At 42.2% G+C, this 18,393-nt stretch overlaps 1 protein-coding gene across 6 annotated transcripts in view; it reads left to right on the top strand.

The window, feature by feature from the left end:
* The window catches only part of UBE2K (ubiquitin conjugating enzyme E2 K), a 23,801-nt gene extending 5,409 nt beyond the window's left edge, over positions 1 to 18,392 (top strand). For 3 of the 6 annotated variants that reach the window (XM_078776709.1, XM_078776711.1, XM_078776710.1), the window contains 6 exons: positions 2,710 to 2,803; positions 8,890 to 8,948; positions 9,142 to 9,224; positions 12,063 to 12,162; positions 15,017 to 15,145; positions 17,518 to 18,392. In XM_078776709.1, the coding sequence (XP_078632835.1) occupies positions 2,710 to 2,803; positions 8,890 to 8,948; positions 9,142 to 9,224; positions 12,063 to 12,162; positions 15,017 to 15,145; positions 17,518 to 17,592 (540 nt within the window). In that variant the 3' untranslated portion in view covers positions 17,593 to 18,392. Of the gene's footprint in view, positions 1 to 2,709; positions 2,804 to 8,860; positions 8,949 to 9,141; positions 9,225 to 12,062; positions 12,163 to 15,016; positions 15,146 to 17,517 lie in introns of those variants that run through there. The other 3 variants (XM_068113962.2, XM_078776712.1, XM_068113963.2) reach the window with 2 other exon arrangements.
* Position 18,393: the final 1 nt, after the last annotated feature.

Raw genomic sequence — 18,393 nt, forward strand, 5'->3', positions numbered from 1 at the left:
TGTATAATGTTTGTGCGTGTGTGTATGTTTGTGCGTGTGTGTGTATGTGCGTGTGTATAAAATGTTTGTGCGTGTGTATAATGTTTGTGCGTGTATGTGTAATGTTTGCGTGTGTATATCATGTTTGTTTGCGTGTGTGTTTTTTTGCGTGTGTGTGTGTGTGTGTGTGTGTGTGTGTGTGTGTGTGTGTGTGTGTGTGTGTGTGTGTGTGTGTGTGTGTGTGTGTGTGTACACGTGTACAGTACCTATAGGAAGTCTACACCCCATTTCAAAATTTTCACCTTTTGTTGCCTTATAATCTGGAATAAAAATGCATTAAATTAGACTTTTTCCACCTTTATTTACACATCTTATCCCACAACGTCCAAGTGAAAAAAAATTCTACAAATTTCAGAAAATTAATTTAAAATACCAAACTAGAATATCTTGATTGGACAAGTGTCCACCTCCACCCCTCCTGAATTAATACTTGATGGAAGCACCTTGACAGCAATTACAGATGTGTCTGTTGGGATAGGTTTCTACCAACGTTGCACATCTTGATTGGGCAATATTTGCACATTCTTCTGTAAAAAAAAACGGTTCAAGCTCAGTCAAGTTGTGTGGGGAGCATTGATGGACAGAAATCTTCAAGTCATGCCACAGATTTTCAATTAGATTTAGGTCTGGTCTATGACTTGGCCACTTAAGGCCATTTATATTTTTGTTCCGTAGCCATTCCAGTGTAGCTTTGGCTGTGCACTTCAGGTTGTTGTCATGCTGAAAGCTTCCGTCCCAATTTCAGCTTTCTTGCAGAGGGCACCAGGTTTTCCTCTAAGATTTTTCTGTATTTTGCTCCATCCATTTTCCCTTCTATCCTGAAAAGTGCCGCAGTCACTGCTGATGAGAAACATCTCCATAATATGATGCTGCCACCAACATGCTTCACAGTAGGGTGTTCTTTGGGTGATGTGCTGTATTGGGCTTGCATTAAACGTAACATTTTGCATTTAGGCTAAAAAGTTCCATCTTCGTTTCCTCAGACCACAAAACATGGCTTCATTGGCTTCAGAATCTCCAGAGTGCTTTTTGCCTCAAACCTCAAACGGGACTCAAGGTGGGCTTTTTTGAGTTATGGTTTCCTTCTTGCCATCCTACCGTACGGGGAAAAAATGGCCTCTAAAGGTGGTTCTTCATCCTACCGTACAGGACAAACTTGTGGAGTGCTTGTAATATTGTTGTCATGCACACAGTGACCAGTCTTTGCCAAAAAGGCCTGTGTAGCTCTTTCAAAGTTGCCATTGGCATCTTGGTGGCCTCTGATCAGTCTCCTCCTTGCTTGGTCATCAATTTTGGAGGGACCGCCTGATCTAGGCAGGGTCTTGGTGGTACCATACGCCTTCCACTTCTTAATGATCATCTTGACAGTGCTCCAAGGGATATTCAAGGCCTTTGAAATATTTTTATATCCATCCCCTGATCTATGCCTTTCCTAACTTTATCCCAGAGGTCTTTCGAAAGCTCTTTCATGCTCATGTTTGAGGCTTTGTTGTGAAATGCACTACCCAGCAGAGGAAACCTATCGGAACAGCAGATTTTATTCTGAAATAATCTGAATCCCTATGATTTAACACAGGTGGAGGCCAATTAGCTTTGTGTGTGATTTTGAAGGTGTTTGGTTACACCTGAGCTAATTTACAATTGCTGTTATAAAGGGGTGGACACTTATCCAACCAATATTTTGAACACGTCTCCCTCCCAATACAGTCTCTATGTGTTGCATGGCATCATCGCCGGGCACCGTAGGGCACTGCAAGGGAGTACTCAGTTTTCACTCCGGTTTCTTGTTTTCTTGTTTGTCCGGGTGATATGTCAGCCATCCTTTGATCTAGGAAGCTGAAATTTCGGCACAATAGTGAGCAAGTGCTTTGGCAAAAAACGGTATTTTTTGTTTTTTCATTAATCAATTAATTGAGTAGTTACTTAATTATTATCGATTAAGTACTTATTTATTTCCTTTCTCTTCTGGGCAATATCTCAGGCACCTTTTGAGCTCGGAAGCTGAAATTTGGACATGACAATGACCAAGTTATTTGGCTGTAAAGGCTATTTTTGATTTATTGATTAATAAATTCATCGATTAATTATTTACTTATTCGATTAATGATTTCATTAATTTTCAAAAGGTTACAGCTTCGGATGAAGCACTGGTAGTTTAGTTATGCTATTAGCCAATTGATTAAGAAAATATTTTATGATAATCATACATTCATTCATTCATTCTCCCATTCATTCTCCCTCCAAATACAGTCTCTATGAACTGCATGGCGGTATTGCCGGGTGCCTCAGGCGCTCCGGCAATGCCGCGCTGGAGGATTTTATTTAGTTATTTGGCATGGGGGCAGTGTACTTTGTATCTGTACTTGTTCTAGTTTTGTATTTTTAATTAATTTTCTGAAATTTGTAGAATTTGTTTTTCACTTGGAAGTTGAAGGTTACGATGTGTATGTAAAGGTGGAAAAGTCTGATTTAATGAATTTTTATTCCAGGCTATAAGCCAATAAAAGGTGAAAATTTTGAAATGGGTGTAGATTTTCTATAGTGTGTGTGTGCACGTGTGTGATGTACGTGCGAGAATATACACACGCACGTACACTGCTGATGACCATTGTGATTTGGCAAAGGTTGTTCTGTTGTTTACCTCTTCAATTTAACCACTATCTTTGGCAGACGAACAAGAGCCAGATTAAGGTGGAGTTAGTGGATGAAAACTTCACTGAACTACGAGGAGAGATCGCCGGGCCACCAGATACGCCATATGAAGGTACATCCATGATTATACAATCTCCTGTTCCATGGCTCATGTTAATGTGCCTTTTGCAATGTTTATCTCCATTCCTTTCCTCTTTCCAAAGAAGCTCTCATTTCTTTCATTAAGCTCGACTTCTGATAGACCAAAACCAGAGCCTTCTCTCTTATTTATTTTTTGAAATACGACTTTGATTCTTCGAGTGATGTTGCACTGTGAAAGTAATCGGTAAAACGATCTTGTTCTCTCGATTTTAAGTTCAATCGCAACATCTTTGGAAAACCTTTTTTGGTTTCAGTCGCAAAATGTTGAGGTGGAGGAGGGCAGGAATCGAGCCCATTCAAAGTTCTGGTGGAGTTGTATGTGATGGACGATAATCTAATGTCTTTACTGTTGCCAACAGAGGGTCGTTCAATGCACGTCGATTAGCACTCATATATCCAAACAAATTGGTGTTAAAAACAATATGTTGCATCTTTTAGTGTTGTAAAAGAAAAGATACATCTTGGCCTACGGTGAACCAATCTTTTGTCCTTGGCACAGAAGCCGTCGTCTGAATGGTCCTATATTCAGTGGATGAGCCTGTGTTAAACCTCTTCATTGGATTCACACCAACTTCCCCTAAGGTCATTTCTTTTTATTTTTTTGGAGGGTGAGGGGGGAGGGGGGGGGGGGTGGAGGGAATAATTGGAAGTCTCTTGGAATTGTCTACACCCTACCAAATTAATTTTTCCCCCAATAATTGTTTTGTTATTAACTTGTCTTTGTTTTTCTGCATGGTCGCCGTGCTGAAAGGGAGTACACAAGGCCTGGTGTTGGCTGAACAGTTAAGGTGGCTGGCTTAAGATTTTAGGGTCTTGAGTTTGAGCTCATGTCTGTCCTGTCATTAATTACCACCAGGTGGGTTGACTCAACCTGTCATCCTTCTGAGGTCGGCAAAATGAGTACCAGCTTACTGGGACGAATGAGCCATTTGAGTGTCCTGTTTCAGAGTGATAACCCATCTCGGTTTGTGCCCCTTAGACGAGGAAAAACTGCCTCGGTAGTTATATGCGCCTGAAGACGCGAAAGGAGTGCCTCATCTTCTTCTTCTTTTTCTTCCAATGTCACATTCAAGCTCTTTTGAACATTGTATGTAATTACAAAATACGACGATTGATGGTTCACCTTAACAGCTGTATCACAATAAAGTAACAAGAAAAAGAGCAATCAGAGATTGCAAACCCTCGCCAGGATGTATTTTCAGTGGTTTTTAAGTCTTTTGTGTTAAAACAAATATGGCAGCCGAACCACATGACCGATGACGTCATCATTGCTTTTTTTCTCCACCAGTGCATGTCGACATGGCGCTCAAGAAATTTCATCTTGATTGGATGAAGTTTTGTACTTGTCGAATTATGATGTCATAATGGAGGCACCTAAGACATCATCATTAACATATTTTATTCCCATGGAGAGTTATTTACAATGAGCCCATGTCTCAATTTTTTTCTATTCAGCGCTTTCCGAGATAGAGGTGCAAAGTTTTTCGATTTTTCCAAGATGGCGGCCGAACCACGTGACCAATGACGTCATAATTATTAGAAATTCTACAGGTGGAGTTGCACCTATGGTGAAAATTTCCTGTCAACTGGACCAACGGTTGCAAAGAAAATTATATTTATTCTGTGCGGACAAACAAACAGACAAACAAACGGACTCAAATGCAATACCCTCTCCTCTGGCGAGGGTAATAAATCCCAGTCATTCTTCATTCCGTTATCATCATCATGATCATCACCATACACAGGCAGTCCCCGGGTTACGAACGCCCGACTTATGAACGCCCGACTTATGAACGCCCGTACTTACGTACCGACCTCCGTAAAGCCTATTATTAATTTTTTATTTTTTTATTTTTTACATTTTTTATTTTTTTTGTGGTTGTATACAGAATCGAGGCTTGTGAAAGAGCTAAGATTTATCACACAGAAAAAAATCAACCAGACCCACAAAGTATATAAATAGGGGAGCGGTAGACAATAGAAATATGAGAAAAGCTCTGTTCAAGCCACCCTTGATGTTTACTTTAAGAAAATTGACCAGCACCAGGTCCATCCTCTCCAGCACCAGGTCCATCATCTCGGAAAGATATACTGTATCAAGGTATGATCGTTTCAAGGTTTGCAAGACATCAATTGGAACGAGAGTAAGTGTTAACCTTTAATCATTATCTTTTCTTTTCTATCTAAACAGTTTAAGAAATGTTTCTTTAATGTTTTTTATACCAATAGATGTTTTAGAGAAAATATATACTATATACTAAGACAAACATTTGACTAATTGATGCTAGATGTGAACCGTACGTAACTGTTCCGACTTGCATACAAATTCGACTTACAGACAGACTTAAAAACGGAACTCGTTCGTAACCCGGGGACTGCCTGTACATGATTTAACCTGGGATTAATATTGTACACCACTCCTTTCCTATTCCAACTCCAGGCACTGCATGACGTCATCACTGGGCCTGGGGATGACGCTCGGTGAAAGGGAGTACTCAGTTTTCACTCCGGTTGTTTGTTTGTTTGTTTGTCCGGGCGATATCTCAGCCATCCTTTGAGCTAGGAAGCTGAAATGTCGGCACAATAGTGAGCAAGTACTTTGGCAAAAACAGTATATTTTGTTTTTTGATTAATCAATTCATTCATTAGTTATTTAATTATTATCGATTAATTAATATTTTTTTTTTTTTTTTTTAAATTAAAGTACTTAATTATATATATATTATATATATATATAATTAAGTACTTTAATTTAAAAATAAATAAATACTTGTGACCTCTAAATCTAAAATGACCTCTAAATGACCCTGTAGCCACCCAAAAAACTTAGAAATGAGTTCTCCACCCTAAAATTAGTGGAAATAGACATGTTAAATATGCTTCTATCCTCTTCGGTTCAAAAGTTATAAATTTTACCTTCGCCGGTATCGGCCATCTTGGAAATATGCAAATTAGGTACCTTCCACCCCACAGGAATTATGGGGAACTTTCTGCAAAGCTTTTATAGTGTATTTAGGTCATTTCAGCCAATTTTCATCTCTGTCCCCAAATTTTCCCACATCATGCCAATTTCTAGCTAATCTTCCTCCACTATATGGTTCGTGGCTCGGAAATTATCTTTACGGGCAACTTTACGATTTACGGGCAACTTGCCAGTCACCACCCACTTCCCCTCCTCCCTCCCCCACCCAAACCCCTGTGTAATTTGGATGCTGTCTCAGTTGATTCAGTAAAACATGCTGCATCCCGTGGAGCCGAATACACGAACAATACACTACTCACAATAAGTTCGGGATATTGTGGGAGTGAGTTTTTATTTATTTATAGGGGTTAGGGTTAGGGTATTGAAATCAAGAATGCTGTGTTTTTTCACACTCATTAATAACCATAGAATTAGGACCGACAACTTTTTTCAACATAATTAATACACAAAATCAAACACACCGAAGAACCTGCCAATATCCCTAACTTATTGTGAGTAGTGTGTATTCCAAGTAGTTGTAAAAAAAATAAAAATAAATTGAACCATTTTGATGCCTCTGCGTGTTCCTGGCATGGAGAGGTCGGCTCTTTGCACTCTGTTGAATGAGGCTTCAGTTCTGGCTCGTAGTTTTGTCTCCCTCAATGATGAGGTTAAAAAAGAAGTACTGCATTCCTGATCCAAACGCTGAAGAGTTGTTAGCACATAGCAAGCCGGTTCAGTTTCTGGTCCTCCATGAGAGCAAAGCATCTATTTTCCCTTCAACCTTTTGTCCCCAGATCTTCAACGACGAGCATTTATCTTCTGCATATCTATTTAGCAAGTCTGTATCTATGTCTTCTTTACCTAGCATTTCTGTCACAGAAGCCTTTGGTAGGATGTCATTATTTTGAGTGGACAAAAAAAAAAAAGGGTAGACTGTATCCACAAAAATAATGGTATATCACCAACAAATGGAAGAAAGGTGCTTGTAATCCAATAATACATAATTTAACTGACACTTTGATGCACTCGGCCACGACTGGAGCAGTGAACGTATGACATCAAGACGTACCAAGAAGTAGGGGCAGTAGGTTTTAACTTTTAACCATTGGCAGCGCACAGGCGATCGCGTTTTCATTTGTCTTTGCGTCTGTTTTTAAAGCACTCGGTTATTTTATGTGAATCGGGTGTGCTTTCAAAAGCTTGTGCTGATTACTGATACTTTACACGTTGTCATCGCTTGGACGAATATTGGGCACTGAGCTTTTTACTGAGCTATAATATTTACTAAGTTAGCCACACTCGTCAGAGGATTTTAAAGGCCACATGTAAAGGACAGTGGAGCTATCGACCATGGTTTCACCCTTTTTATGGGCTCGTTAGGACAGACCACACAGTTACTTGTGACCATGCAAACCTAGTCTGCTAAATTATGTGTTAAACCGTCGAGCTTGATGTATCAGCAAGGCACAGAGTGCGTCCCGTGTCAGCCGAAGCTGCACCAACTGTGGGCCCCACGTGCACGAAGTGAAAAGCGGAGCTAAGCAACTGATTTTGTTTGTCTGTTGGTCTGTCTAAAATGTCTGCTTTGTCAAGGCTATCTGTCTCTCAAGCTCGCTTTGTCTCTCACACTCGCCCTCTTTCAGACTGCAGTTTGCCATTTTGCAAAAAGATGAATCTCCTTTGCAGTCTTTATTGAATCTAACTGGAAAGGTGTGAGTGAGTGATTGCGTGTCTCACTTTTTGTCTGCCTCTCTCTTGCGTCCTCCCCCCCACCCTCGCCTCCTTCCCCCTCACTAGCGTCCTCACTCACTCGTGCCCTCCTCCTCGCTCACACCCTGCCCTTCCCTCGCGTCCTCACCCTACCTCTCCCTCATGCCCTCCCTCGTGCCTTCTTCCTCCCTCACGTCCTCACCTTCCCTCTCCCTCTCCCTAACCTTCCCTCGTGCCCTCACCATCCCTCCCCTCACCTTTCCTCTCGCCCTCCCCCTCCCTCCCTCACGCCCCCACCTTTCTTCTCCCTCACTCACTTGCATCCTCACCTCCCCTCGCGCCATCCCCCTCCCTCTCCCTTGCGCCATCACCCTCCCTCTCTCCCTCTACCCATCTCGTTCCCACGTGACCTTTCCCCTCCATCACGCCCTCACCTTTCCTCTCGCCCTCTCCCTCCCTCACGCCCCCACCTTTCCTCTCCCTCATCTTTCCTCTCCCTCCCTCGCACCCTCACCTTCCCTCACACCATCACCCTCCTCCATTGCTCGCCCTCCCGTGTGGCCTCATCCTCCCTCTATCTCTCGCGTATGCGTCTTCTCTCCTTTGCTCTCATGCTCTTGCTTTCTCTCTCTTCAGTCTTGTGGGTTTATGACCTTTTTTTTCCTGCTTATTCTGTTCTTGCTACATCTGCACTGCCATTCCCCTTGAGGACACAAGTGCACTTCCACTAATACCTTGTGAAACTCCAAAAATCCAGGTTGTTTGTTCACCTCCACCTCATTTTTCGTGTTTGCCAAACTGCCCTACTGAGTCATTTCAAACCCACTTTTCCTGACTAATGTTTAAGCTAGCAGTACCGCACCACCTCATCATACTCCATTCCTACCTCTGATCTTTTCTATCATAATTAACCATCCTCCCCCAACCTAAGACACCCATTGCCTGCAAATCATTATGTTTCCTTCCCTATCTTCTCCTTTTCCTGTTCATCTGATCCCTTTTTGTTGCTTACCCCTATAACCTCTACCCCACTGCTAGTGCGTTACCGTATGCATTTTGTTTATACATACCCTCTGTCACATCATTATTTCTTGAGCCTTTATTTTTGAAAAGAAAAATGAAAAACCTTGACAAAGCAGCGACCTGAAATTTTAGTGGACATTTTCCATTCGCAATGTTTAATCTTCCAGAGAGGAATTAAAAACAAATTTGTCCATGGCTTGTTCTGCCCACCCTTTCCTCCATCGTAGGCCAAGCTCAACGAAAAGAAATTCTGCTTAAGTTTTACGATTTTGGCTTGCAAATATAATAAGGAAAGTAATTTCCTCGACAAAGTTGATGTTTCCTTTGCAGCAGCCTTCTTTGAACTGTTGCTTGTCTAGGTGGAAGATACAAGTTGGAGATCAAAATCCCTGAAACGTATCCCTTCAACCCCCCAAAAGTAAGCAAGGAGTTGGGGGGGGGGGGTTGGGTGGGAAGGGGAGTGCGTGTTGTGCTCGAGTGCGTGTTGTGCCATGTGAGCGTGACAGTGACATGAAATAATATAACAGCACAAGTTAGCTGAGTGACTTGGTTTTTAGTGTTGAGCTTGTGTGATTATTCAGAGTAAAGCTTGTTCTCCTTTTCTTTTTCAGGTTCGTTTTATCACAAGGATTTGGCATCCAAATATTAGTTCGGTTACAGGAGCAATATGTCTGGATATTCTTAAAGACCAGTGGTAAGGGAGTGTTTATACCCTCGTCGACTGTCGAGTTTAATTAGTGTACCTGGTTTTATGCATTCTGTACAACTTTCCCGCATTGGCCTGCATTTTGAGTTACCGTGAATTTGATCGTTCGTCTCTGAGACGAGCTGCAGTGTGAAATGAAACTGTTCCCTAAAGAATAGCTAAATAATGTTTGTTTTTCAAATTACATTTTTTTTTTTTTTCATTTTACTGCAAAAACTCGGTGCGGTAAGCTTAGTTAAAATCAGTTAAAATGTCGACGGAAGACAAATTGTGATTGAATTTCCTCTAATTGCATACAAGCCCAACTGATGGGCGGCCAAAGTCCCTCCGTCTAGCACGCAGTCGGTGTACGGCCGACTGGCGGCCATTTTAGTTGTAAAAACAACCCGATGTTGAACACGTCCTCAACCATTTCTCGGACATGCATTCACCGATCTTGTTCGAACTTTGCACACTGAATACGAATGAAAGCTTACATATGCACGTCATTTTCTTTTGCGATCAGATCCAAGATGGCCGACTGACGGCCATTTTGCTACTTAAACATGTCCCCAACCATTTTTTGAAAATGCATGGTCCGATTTTGGTCAAACTTGGCATAAGCAGAGCACATTGCAGCATACACGTGCACGTCACTTTATTTTGCGATCTGATCAAAGGTGGCGGCCATTTTAGTTGCAAAGAAAACCGATATTGAACAGGTCCTCAACCATTTCTCGGACAAGCATTTATCGATCTTGTTCAAACTTGGCAAGCAGATAATGAAGGATGGGTTACATATGCATGTCATTTTTTTTTGGAGATCAGATCCAAGATGGACGACTGGCAGCCATTTTCTTACTTAAATGTGTCCCCAACCATTTCTCAACATGCATGCACCGATTGTATTCAAACATTGCACAAAGACAATACATGAGTATGCATATGCAGAAGATTTAGTTTTGTAATACGGCCAAAGATGGCCGACTGACGGCCTTTAACTTCATACAGCAAAATTACTACAACCACGGGCTGTGACATTTTATGTATTTTTCTTGTTATTTTTTGGCACGTCTTGGACTACTGTATCTACTTAGATTTTTAAACCCAAATGTTTTTTAAAATTTAAATTCCCCCTTTATATTTGCACAGAGAAGAGAACATCATTGCTGCCAATGTATGCCAATCATAATTACATATAACTGTATGTTTATTGCAGGGAATTTTGGGATTTAGCAGTTATGAATGATCGTTTTAAGGCCATTTTCCCCACTAGAGTGGGGGGTTAGCCTTGTGGGCCCCATGTTATTGTTAGATGCACTATATTTCTCTACTGATTAACTGTACTAGCTGATCATGTGACGATTGCATTGTCTTGCTGAAAACATGCCAATTGTAAACTGCTGTGTATCATACAGAACTTTGCTCCATTTTTGTCAATTATCATGCAAGTTACATCCCCACGTCATTTTGTAACATAAATGTTATGAAGGATGGGTCAGGCAACGTTCCCATACAACAACACACAACATGCATTTTAAGGCCATTTTCCCTGCTAGAGCGGGGGTGAGCCTTGCGGTCCCCATGACGATCTTCTCCATTTTGCCCTATTTTCTGCATCTCTCCTTGTTAACCCCCTTGCCTGCATTTCTTCTTCCACCATCTTCAGCCAAGTCTTTCTCGGTCTTCCCCGTCCTCTACTTCCGTCTACATTCATTTCCGTCACTTTCATCCTTCCTCAACACATGACCAAACCATCTCAACATGTTCCTCTTCACAGCATCAACCACAGGCTCTTTTCCCATCATCTTTTGCAATTCATCATTTGTCTTCCTCTCTCTCAACGATACTCCGCACATCCACCGAACCATTCGCATTTCCACCCTTTGTTGCTGCTCTACGTTCATTACCCATGTCTCGCTCCCATAAATCATAACACTTCTCACACATGCACCATACACCTTTCCCTTTAGCTTCAACGACACTCCCCTCCTCATCAGCACGCCACTCAGTTCCCGAAACTTCTTCCATGCACATCTCACTCTAGCAACCGTTGCCGAGTCTGATCCACCTTCTCCATTCAGCATGTCTCCGAGGTAGCAAAATGTTTTCACACCTTCCAGCTTCATGCCGTCTCCAAGATCCAACTCAACATTTCCTCTATCTGCAGCTCCCTCTGTGCACACCTTACACTTGAATGTAGCTGCCACACTGGTTAATGACCCTCTCAGACCACTGCATTTTTGATGAACCCACTCAGTGCACATTGTACATTGAATGGAGTTCACTCCGACACCCTTCCTGCACACAGCACATGGCCACTTCCCAGTTCTTTCCACCTCACCACATGCTTTACCACTTGCCATCACCTTCGTCTTTCCGATATTCACCTTCAGACCTTTTGTCTCCACAACGTTCCGATAATCATTGTTATTTATGCGCTCAGCGATGCAGGCCGCTCGCCCTTATGACGCCACACAAGTATCAATGCTGTGTTCACGTAATTGAGCTGAAGTTTCACAAATCGTCGAAAGAGCTTCTAATCACCAGCGACCCGGCCTCGGCCCTGCTGTGCCCGTGCTCTGCGGCTCGATGCCTGGGGCCTCCATGGGCATTGAATTGCAGAGCCGTGTAAAATCGATCCCTAATTTTTACACAGCATCATCGTAGCATTTTGCCTCCCCTCCCCCATCTTCTTAACGGTAATTAATGATGCAATAGGTGCAATAGGATCTGACCCTCTGTAGACCCAAACCAGTTTGCAATGCTTTGCATTATGGAAGAGCCAGATTCCTTTGTTATATACATGCACCTATATGTTAAATGATTTTCTGCTTTTGGGTACAGGGCTGCCGCCATGACTCTGCGCACCGTTCTGCTCTCTCTTCAAGCCCTGCTGGCTGCTGCAGAACCTGATGATCCTCAGGATGCTGTCGTTGCCCGGCAGGTTCGTTGTTCTGCATCCCTCACCTGCTGTCTTGAACTTTTTGCTTCTAACCTGTACCGAAGTTGATCGCTGCTGCCATGGCTAGCTGGGATTATGAACGACACTTCGATTTCTAGTCGGCTTTAATTATTGGCTCGCGATACCTGCATTTGTTCGTCAGCACCATATGACCTTGACCCTTAACATTTAGTAATCGAGTGTAAATTAAGAAAATGTGTCCAAATCTACAATCCATCCATAAAACTCAACATCATGAAAATAGGAGGAAAAGTATTTAAGTTGTGATCAACAAGATTTTTTTTTTTTGTTAATTGCGTCAATCCGAAAAAAGTACGTCAAGGATACTAATCCAATAACAGGTACACAACTTCAAGGCAGGTACACTGTTATGATGGAAGCACATCTTATCTTGGAAAACCAATCGTTCTTTGAGATTCCATCATGAAAAAAATTAATGCGTTTTTTTTCTTTTTCTTTTGCAGACCGCCATTTGACCTTGACCTTTAACTCGGAGGGGTATGATGTAAATTAAGCGTAAATGTGCCTTGCTGTACGGCCTAGTTTATGTAGAGGGCAATTTCCTTCTGATCGGACAAATCATATTCGCGTTATGATGAAAAATGTTTAAATGTCTATAATTAGGTCATGGCCTTAAAATTAGGTAAATCGACCGATTTCATCGCGTGCCATTCATTGGGAATACAAAGTTCCCATTATTCACACATTTCATTTCAAGAGTTCCGGCCGGGTCCGAAATCCAGCTCGGAAATTGGTAGGAAAAAAACCTAAATGGTGGTTTCGTACTGCTACGGGTCTAAGAAACTCTGGGGTACCATTAAAAATTGGGGGCACTAATTGTATAAACAAACCCCACAGCAGCTATTAGCCTCATCCTTTCCTGCATGGGGAGGCTTAATATAATCAGCCTGCAATACCTCAAGCGGAAGTCTTTGTGCTCACCTCTGGGTAAATTTTCTCTTGTATACAGTCACGTGAAAAAGTAAGTACACCCCATGTAAAGTTTTGACTTTTTAAACATATTTCAACATACAGCTAATTGATCTTCATTTCAACAATATTGCTAGATAAAGGTGATATAATATAACAAATATCATTAAACATTTACATTTTGTAGTCCATTGTATAATTTAAATAAACGTAAATGCAAATTTCGCTTTTGGAAAAAGTAAGTACACCCTTGGCTCTAATGGGTGGTATTGCCCCCTTTGGCAGAAACAACCTCAAGTAGGCGTTTCTTATAACTGTCTACCAGTCTCTGACATCGACTGGGAGAAATTTTTGCCCACTCCTCCATGCAAAATTATTTTAGCTGTGCGATGTTTGAGGGTTTTCTTGCATGCACAGCTCGTTTCAAATCCCCCCACAACATCTCGATCGAATTTAGATCCGGACTTTGACTTGGCCATTCCAGAACCCTCCATTTCTTTCTTTTCAGCCATTCCATGGTGGATTTACTGGTATGTTTTGGGTCATTGTCATGTTGCAAGGTCCACCTTTGGTTGAGCTTCAACTTTCCGACAGATGGCCTCGCATTATCCTCAAGCACCCTCTGGTACAATGAAGAATTCGTAGTGGATTCTATGATGGTGAGCTGCCCCGGCCCTGATGCAGCAAAGCTGCCCCAAACCATAATATTTCCACCACCATGCTTTACAGTTGGTATCAGGTTCTTGTGGTCAAATGCTGTCTTTGGTTTTTGCCAAACATGTCTTCTGGTACTGTGGCAAAATAGCTCCACCTTTGACTCATCTGTCCAGAGCACATTGTTCCAGAAGTGCTGGTCTTTGCCTTGGTGTTCATTGGCAATCTTTAGTCTTGCCCTGATCTTCTTTCTGGACAGCAAAGGTTTCCTCCTGGCACACCTCCCATGTAGATCAAATTTGTGCAGCCTCTTTCTAATGGTAGACTCGTGCACTTTGACATCAACAGTGGCAAGAGCTACCTGTAGGTCCCGTGATGACATTCTGGGGTTCCTCGAGACTTCTTTCAGCATCTTGCGGTCTGCTCTCGGGCTGAAATTGCTGGGGCGGCCTGGGCTGAACAAGTTGGCAGTTGTTTGGAATCTTCTCCACTTGTAGATGATCTGCTGGACAGTCGAATGATTGATTTCAAATTGTTTGGAGATCTTTTTAAATCCCTTCCCAGACTCGTAGGCATCTATAACCTTCTTTCTGGAGAGCTCTTTTGATCTAGGCATGGTGACGTCGCACACTTCAACAACAAAGAGCAAACCAAACGAAATGTCTGAGGTTTAAATAAGACAGGTTCCTCCAAGATCCTCTCTAACGATGTTCTAATCATTTGCACCTGAGCTGGTACACCTGATTCTAATTTTAGGTATTTGAAGTAATGATAAATGTAGGGGTGTACTTACTTTTTCCACATGCGAAATTTGCAATTATGTTTATTTAAATTATACAATGGATGACAAAATGTAAATGTTTCATGATATTTGTTGTATTATATCACCTTTATCTATCAATATTGTTGAAATGAAGATCAAATAGCTGTATGTTGAAATATGTTGAAAAAAGTCAAAACTTTACATGGGGTGTACTTACTTTTTCACGTGACTGTAGCTTGGCGGAGTACCTCGTGGTTTTTACCAGTTGTATAAGTGGCACAAAATAGGTTGTTGATTTTATCAAAGCCATGAACTATGGTGACTGACCAGGAGTAAGCATAAAATGCTTGCTGCTCGTTCCAATAAAGCTGCCGAATTGTTGACAACATTCATCCTAACCACGTGATACATACGACATTGGTTGAAGAATGTTTTTTTTTTTGTTGTTTTTTTTAATGTAATATGTTGGCAAATGATTTGTTTTGACAGTACAAGGAAAATTACGACATGTTCACCCAAACGGCCCAGCTCTGGGCGCATATGTATGCTGGGGCACCACTGTTTAATGGTGACTTCCAGAGGAAAGTTGACCACCTGTCTGCAATGGGATTTGACAGGGTAAGTGCAGTATCCTGTTGTGCTTCTCACCTCGTCGCCACTACGAAGTTTTGAAGTTGTTCATGATCGATCTGTCATGCGTCAGGCTCACCGGTCGCACTGAAGCTAGTTCAAAACGATGTAAAAGTTGTCCCAATAAACCTTGCAGATAAGCCGTGATTATGTGGTGCCAAACTTGGAGTGCTTTGACATCATAGTCTTCAAATCCTAAACGTCGACATCGCGTGCCTTACATGGATTCGAGAACACGTTCAATAAGAGCACATAATACAGCATTTTTCATGACTGGCACATGCGAGCACATGTCTCTATTATTCCCTGATGTGCCTTAAGAGTGCAAGCCTCCTGGCATAAACTTGTATGCCCAGTGATGTCCCACGCATGCAGCCGTGTCTACTTCCTGGTTCACAGAAATCTAGAACCAAAGACGACTTTGAGGTTTGTGCACAGTGACTTGGCAAACATGACAATGGAGTCTCCCTCCCCCTTCGCCTTTTGAGCAAATCCATCTCATCTTGGATTGCCTTGTATGATGTTTAATAGGTATAGCTATGAAAGGATGATGCAGAGATAGCACATTCTCTTTGAGCTATCTAGCCTGGGTTTGATTCCCGTCCTGACTATAAGCAGTCAGATTGGGTGCTTCGCAGGCACGGTGTCACGTCACAAAATGCACCGTCCTTCATAAGAACGTTAAGCTGGGTGTCAGATCTGCTGGCCGTAGTTTATGGATGTTAAAGATCCCACAGTATTTCGCGAAGAGGAGGCGAGTTATCGCCGGCACTCTGGCTAAATTCCAAATTCCTACCTAAACTACAGGTTGGTCGTAAGTGATCTGGTCATCTTTGGTATTCCTCGACTCCATATTACACTGCTTGCTATCTCAGTGTGGGTGTTCTTCAAGCAGCAGTTCCTCCCAGTAGAAACAAAACTCGCAGCCCAGGTGTTTCCATGTTGTGTGATTGGCCATTGTTGGCCACAAAGAACAAACACAATTGTCAATGTTTTTAACAGCTGCAGCATTTGCTGTTTTCTTCTTCTTTTAAATTTCACAAGACAATTTAGAGATATATAGTGTGTGCACAAGGAAAATAAAAACAAGCCTTGGCCTACTTAGTGCCATCCTTTTGCCAGCTTGATACACGACATGGGTGAGTAAGCACCAAAGATAGAACATGGATCAATGTTTGGTTCAGGTCCGGATGCAGAACTGGCCAATCGGTGGATAAAATTTTGGTTCAGATTTTGGTTCAGGTCCGGATGCAGAACTGGCCAATCAGTGAATACATTATTGGTTCAGATTTTGGTTCAGGTCCAGATGCAGAACTGGCCAATCAGTGGATACATTTTTGGTTCAGATTTTGGTTCAGGTCCGGATGCAGATCTGGGCAATCAGTGGATAAATTTCTGGTTCAGGTCCGGATGCAGAACTGGCCAATCAGTGGATACATTTTTGGTACTGATTTTGGTTCAGGTCCGGATGCAGAACTGGCCAATCAGTGGATACATTTTTGGTTCAGATTTTGGTTCAGGTCCGGATGCAGAACTGGCCAATCAGTGGATACATTTTTGGTTCAGGTCCGGATGCAGAACTGGCCAATCAGTGGATACATTTTTGGTACTGATTTTGGTTCAGGTCCGGATGCAGAACTGGCCAATCAGTGGATACATTTTTGGTTCAGATTTTGGTTCAGGTCCGGATGCAGAACTGGCCAATCAGTGGATACATTTTTGGTTCAGGTCCGGATGCAGAACTGGCCAATCAGTGGATACATTTTTGGTTCAGGTCCGGATGCAGAACTGGCCAATCAGTGGATACATTTTTGGTTCAGGTCTGGATGCAGAACTGGCCAATCAGTGGATACATTTTTGGTACTGATTTTGGTTCAGGTCCGGATGCAGAACTGGCCAATCAGCGGATACATTTTTGCTTCAGATTTTGGTTCAGGTCTGGATGCAGATCTGGCCAATCAGTGGATACATTTTTGCTTCAGATTTTGGTTCAGGTCTGGATGCAGATCTGGCCAATCAGTGGATACATTTTTGGTTCAGGTCTGGATGCAGATCTGGCCAATCAGTGGATACATTTTTGGTTCAGGTCCGGATGCAGATCTGGCCAATCAGTGGATACATTTTTGGTTCAGGTCCGGATGCAGATCTGGCCTATCAGTGGATAAAAAATGTGAACTGTTCAGCCTGGCAGAGGTTTGCACTCTATCAAGTTCTAGTTCATAATGAAAGACTTTGTGCAGACAACATAACCTTTGGGATGAGCATCTCCTTTGCTTGGGTGTGTGTGTGTGTTTGTGTTTGTTTTTTTGTTTTTTTTGAGTGCCTTTGGTTTTGACACCACATTTGTTGTTCCTCCACAGAATACAGTCGTCGCAGCGCTGTCGTCACAAGGCTGGGACGTGACCCGTGCAACAGAACAGCTTCTGAGTAACTGAAAAGGTCACCTAGGGTCCAGGACCAGACTAAACGCTCTCTCCTACCAGATTACACACTTAACTGCCCTGTTAGCACTCCATCGCTCCACTTCTCTGGGACTGCCGGGGCTTTTGTCCAATCAGGGAGTACGTGCCATTTAACACTAGGAATATGGTTAACTCGGACAATGTAAAACGTGACGGTATATTTCAGTTGCAGCTCATGTTGACGTTGCTTGTGTCTGGCACTTCAGCTGATGCGAATGTCGGTGGACATTTTGCAAAGGGAATTTACTTGCTGTGATAATTCGAATTTGCCTCACCCACGTCACCAAATTTCTGGTTTATTTTGCTCGTCGCTGTAGCTATACGAGTAGGTTGTATATACATCTAAGCGAGCGACCTCGAAGCCCAAAAGGGCGAGTGACCCCGACGTCTTGGACACGTTTTATCTTTTGGCTTCGGAGAGTAAACGTCAGTCGATGAGTAAATCTGAACTTTGTTTTGTAAATAAATTAAAATTCTCAATCTGAACTTCAGTACTGCCGTTCCAGCGGGCCATTGTGATTACCTTGATGTGTACACTGTCAATTTCTGCCAGAGGACAACGACCTAGCAATTGTGCTTTTTTTCCGTTGCACTTTCCACGGCTCTTCATATGTTGGATTGACAAGTACGTTTGACAGTAAGCTTATCTTTGAATTGATAAATTGTGACGTCACCTACATTTTGTTACAATTGGTAACACTTATGAATTTGAAGTTTTTAAAATAAAAACAAATCTGTTTCAAATACACTGAATAAAACAATTCCCAGAGCAAT

This window comes from Myxine glutinosa, chromosome 4, assembly GCF_964187855.1.
Source record: "Myxine glutinosa chromosome 4, kmMyxGlut1.1, whole genome shotgun sequence".
In the NCBI taxonomy this organism is placed as follows: Eukaryota; Metazoa; Chordata; class Myxini; order Myxiniformes; family Myxinidae; genus Myxine; species Myxine glutinosa.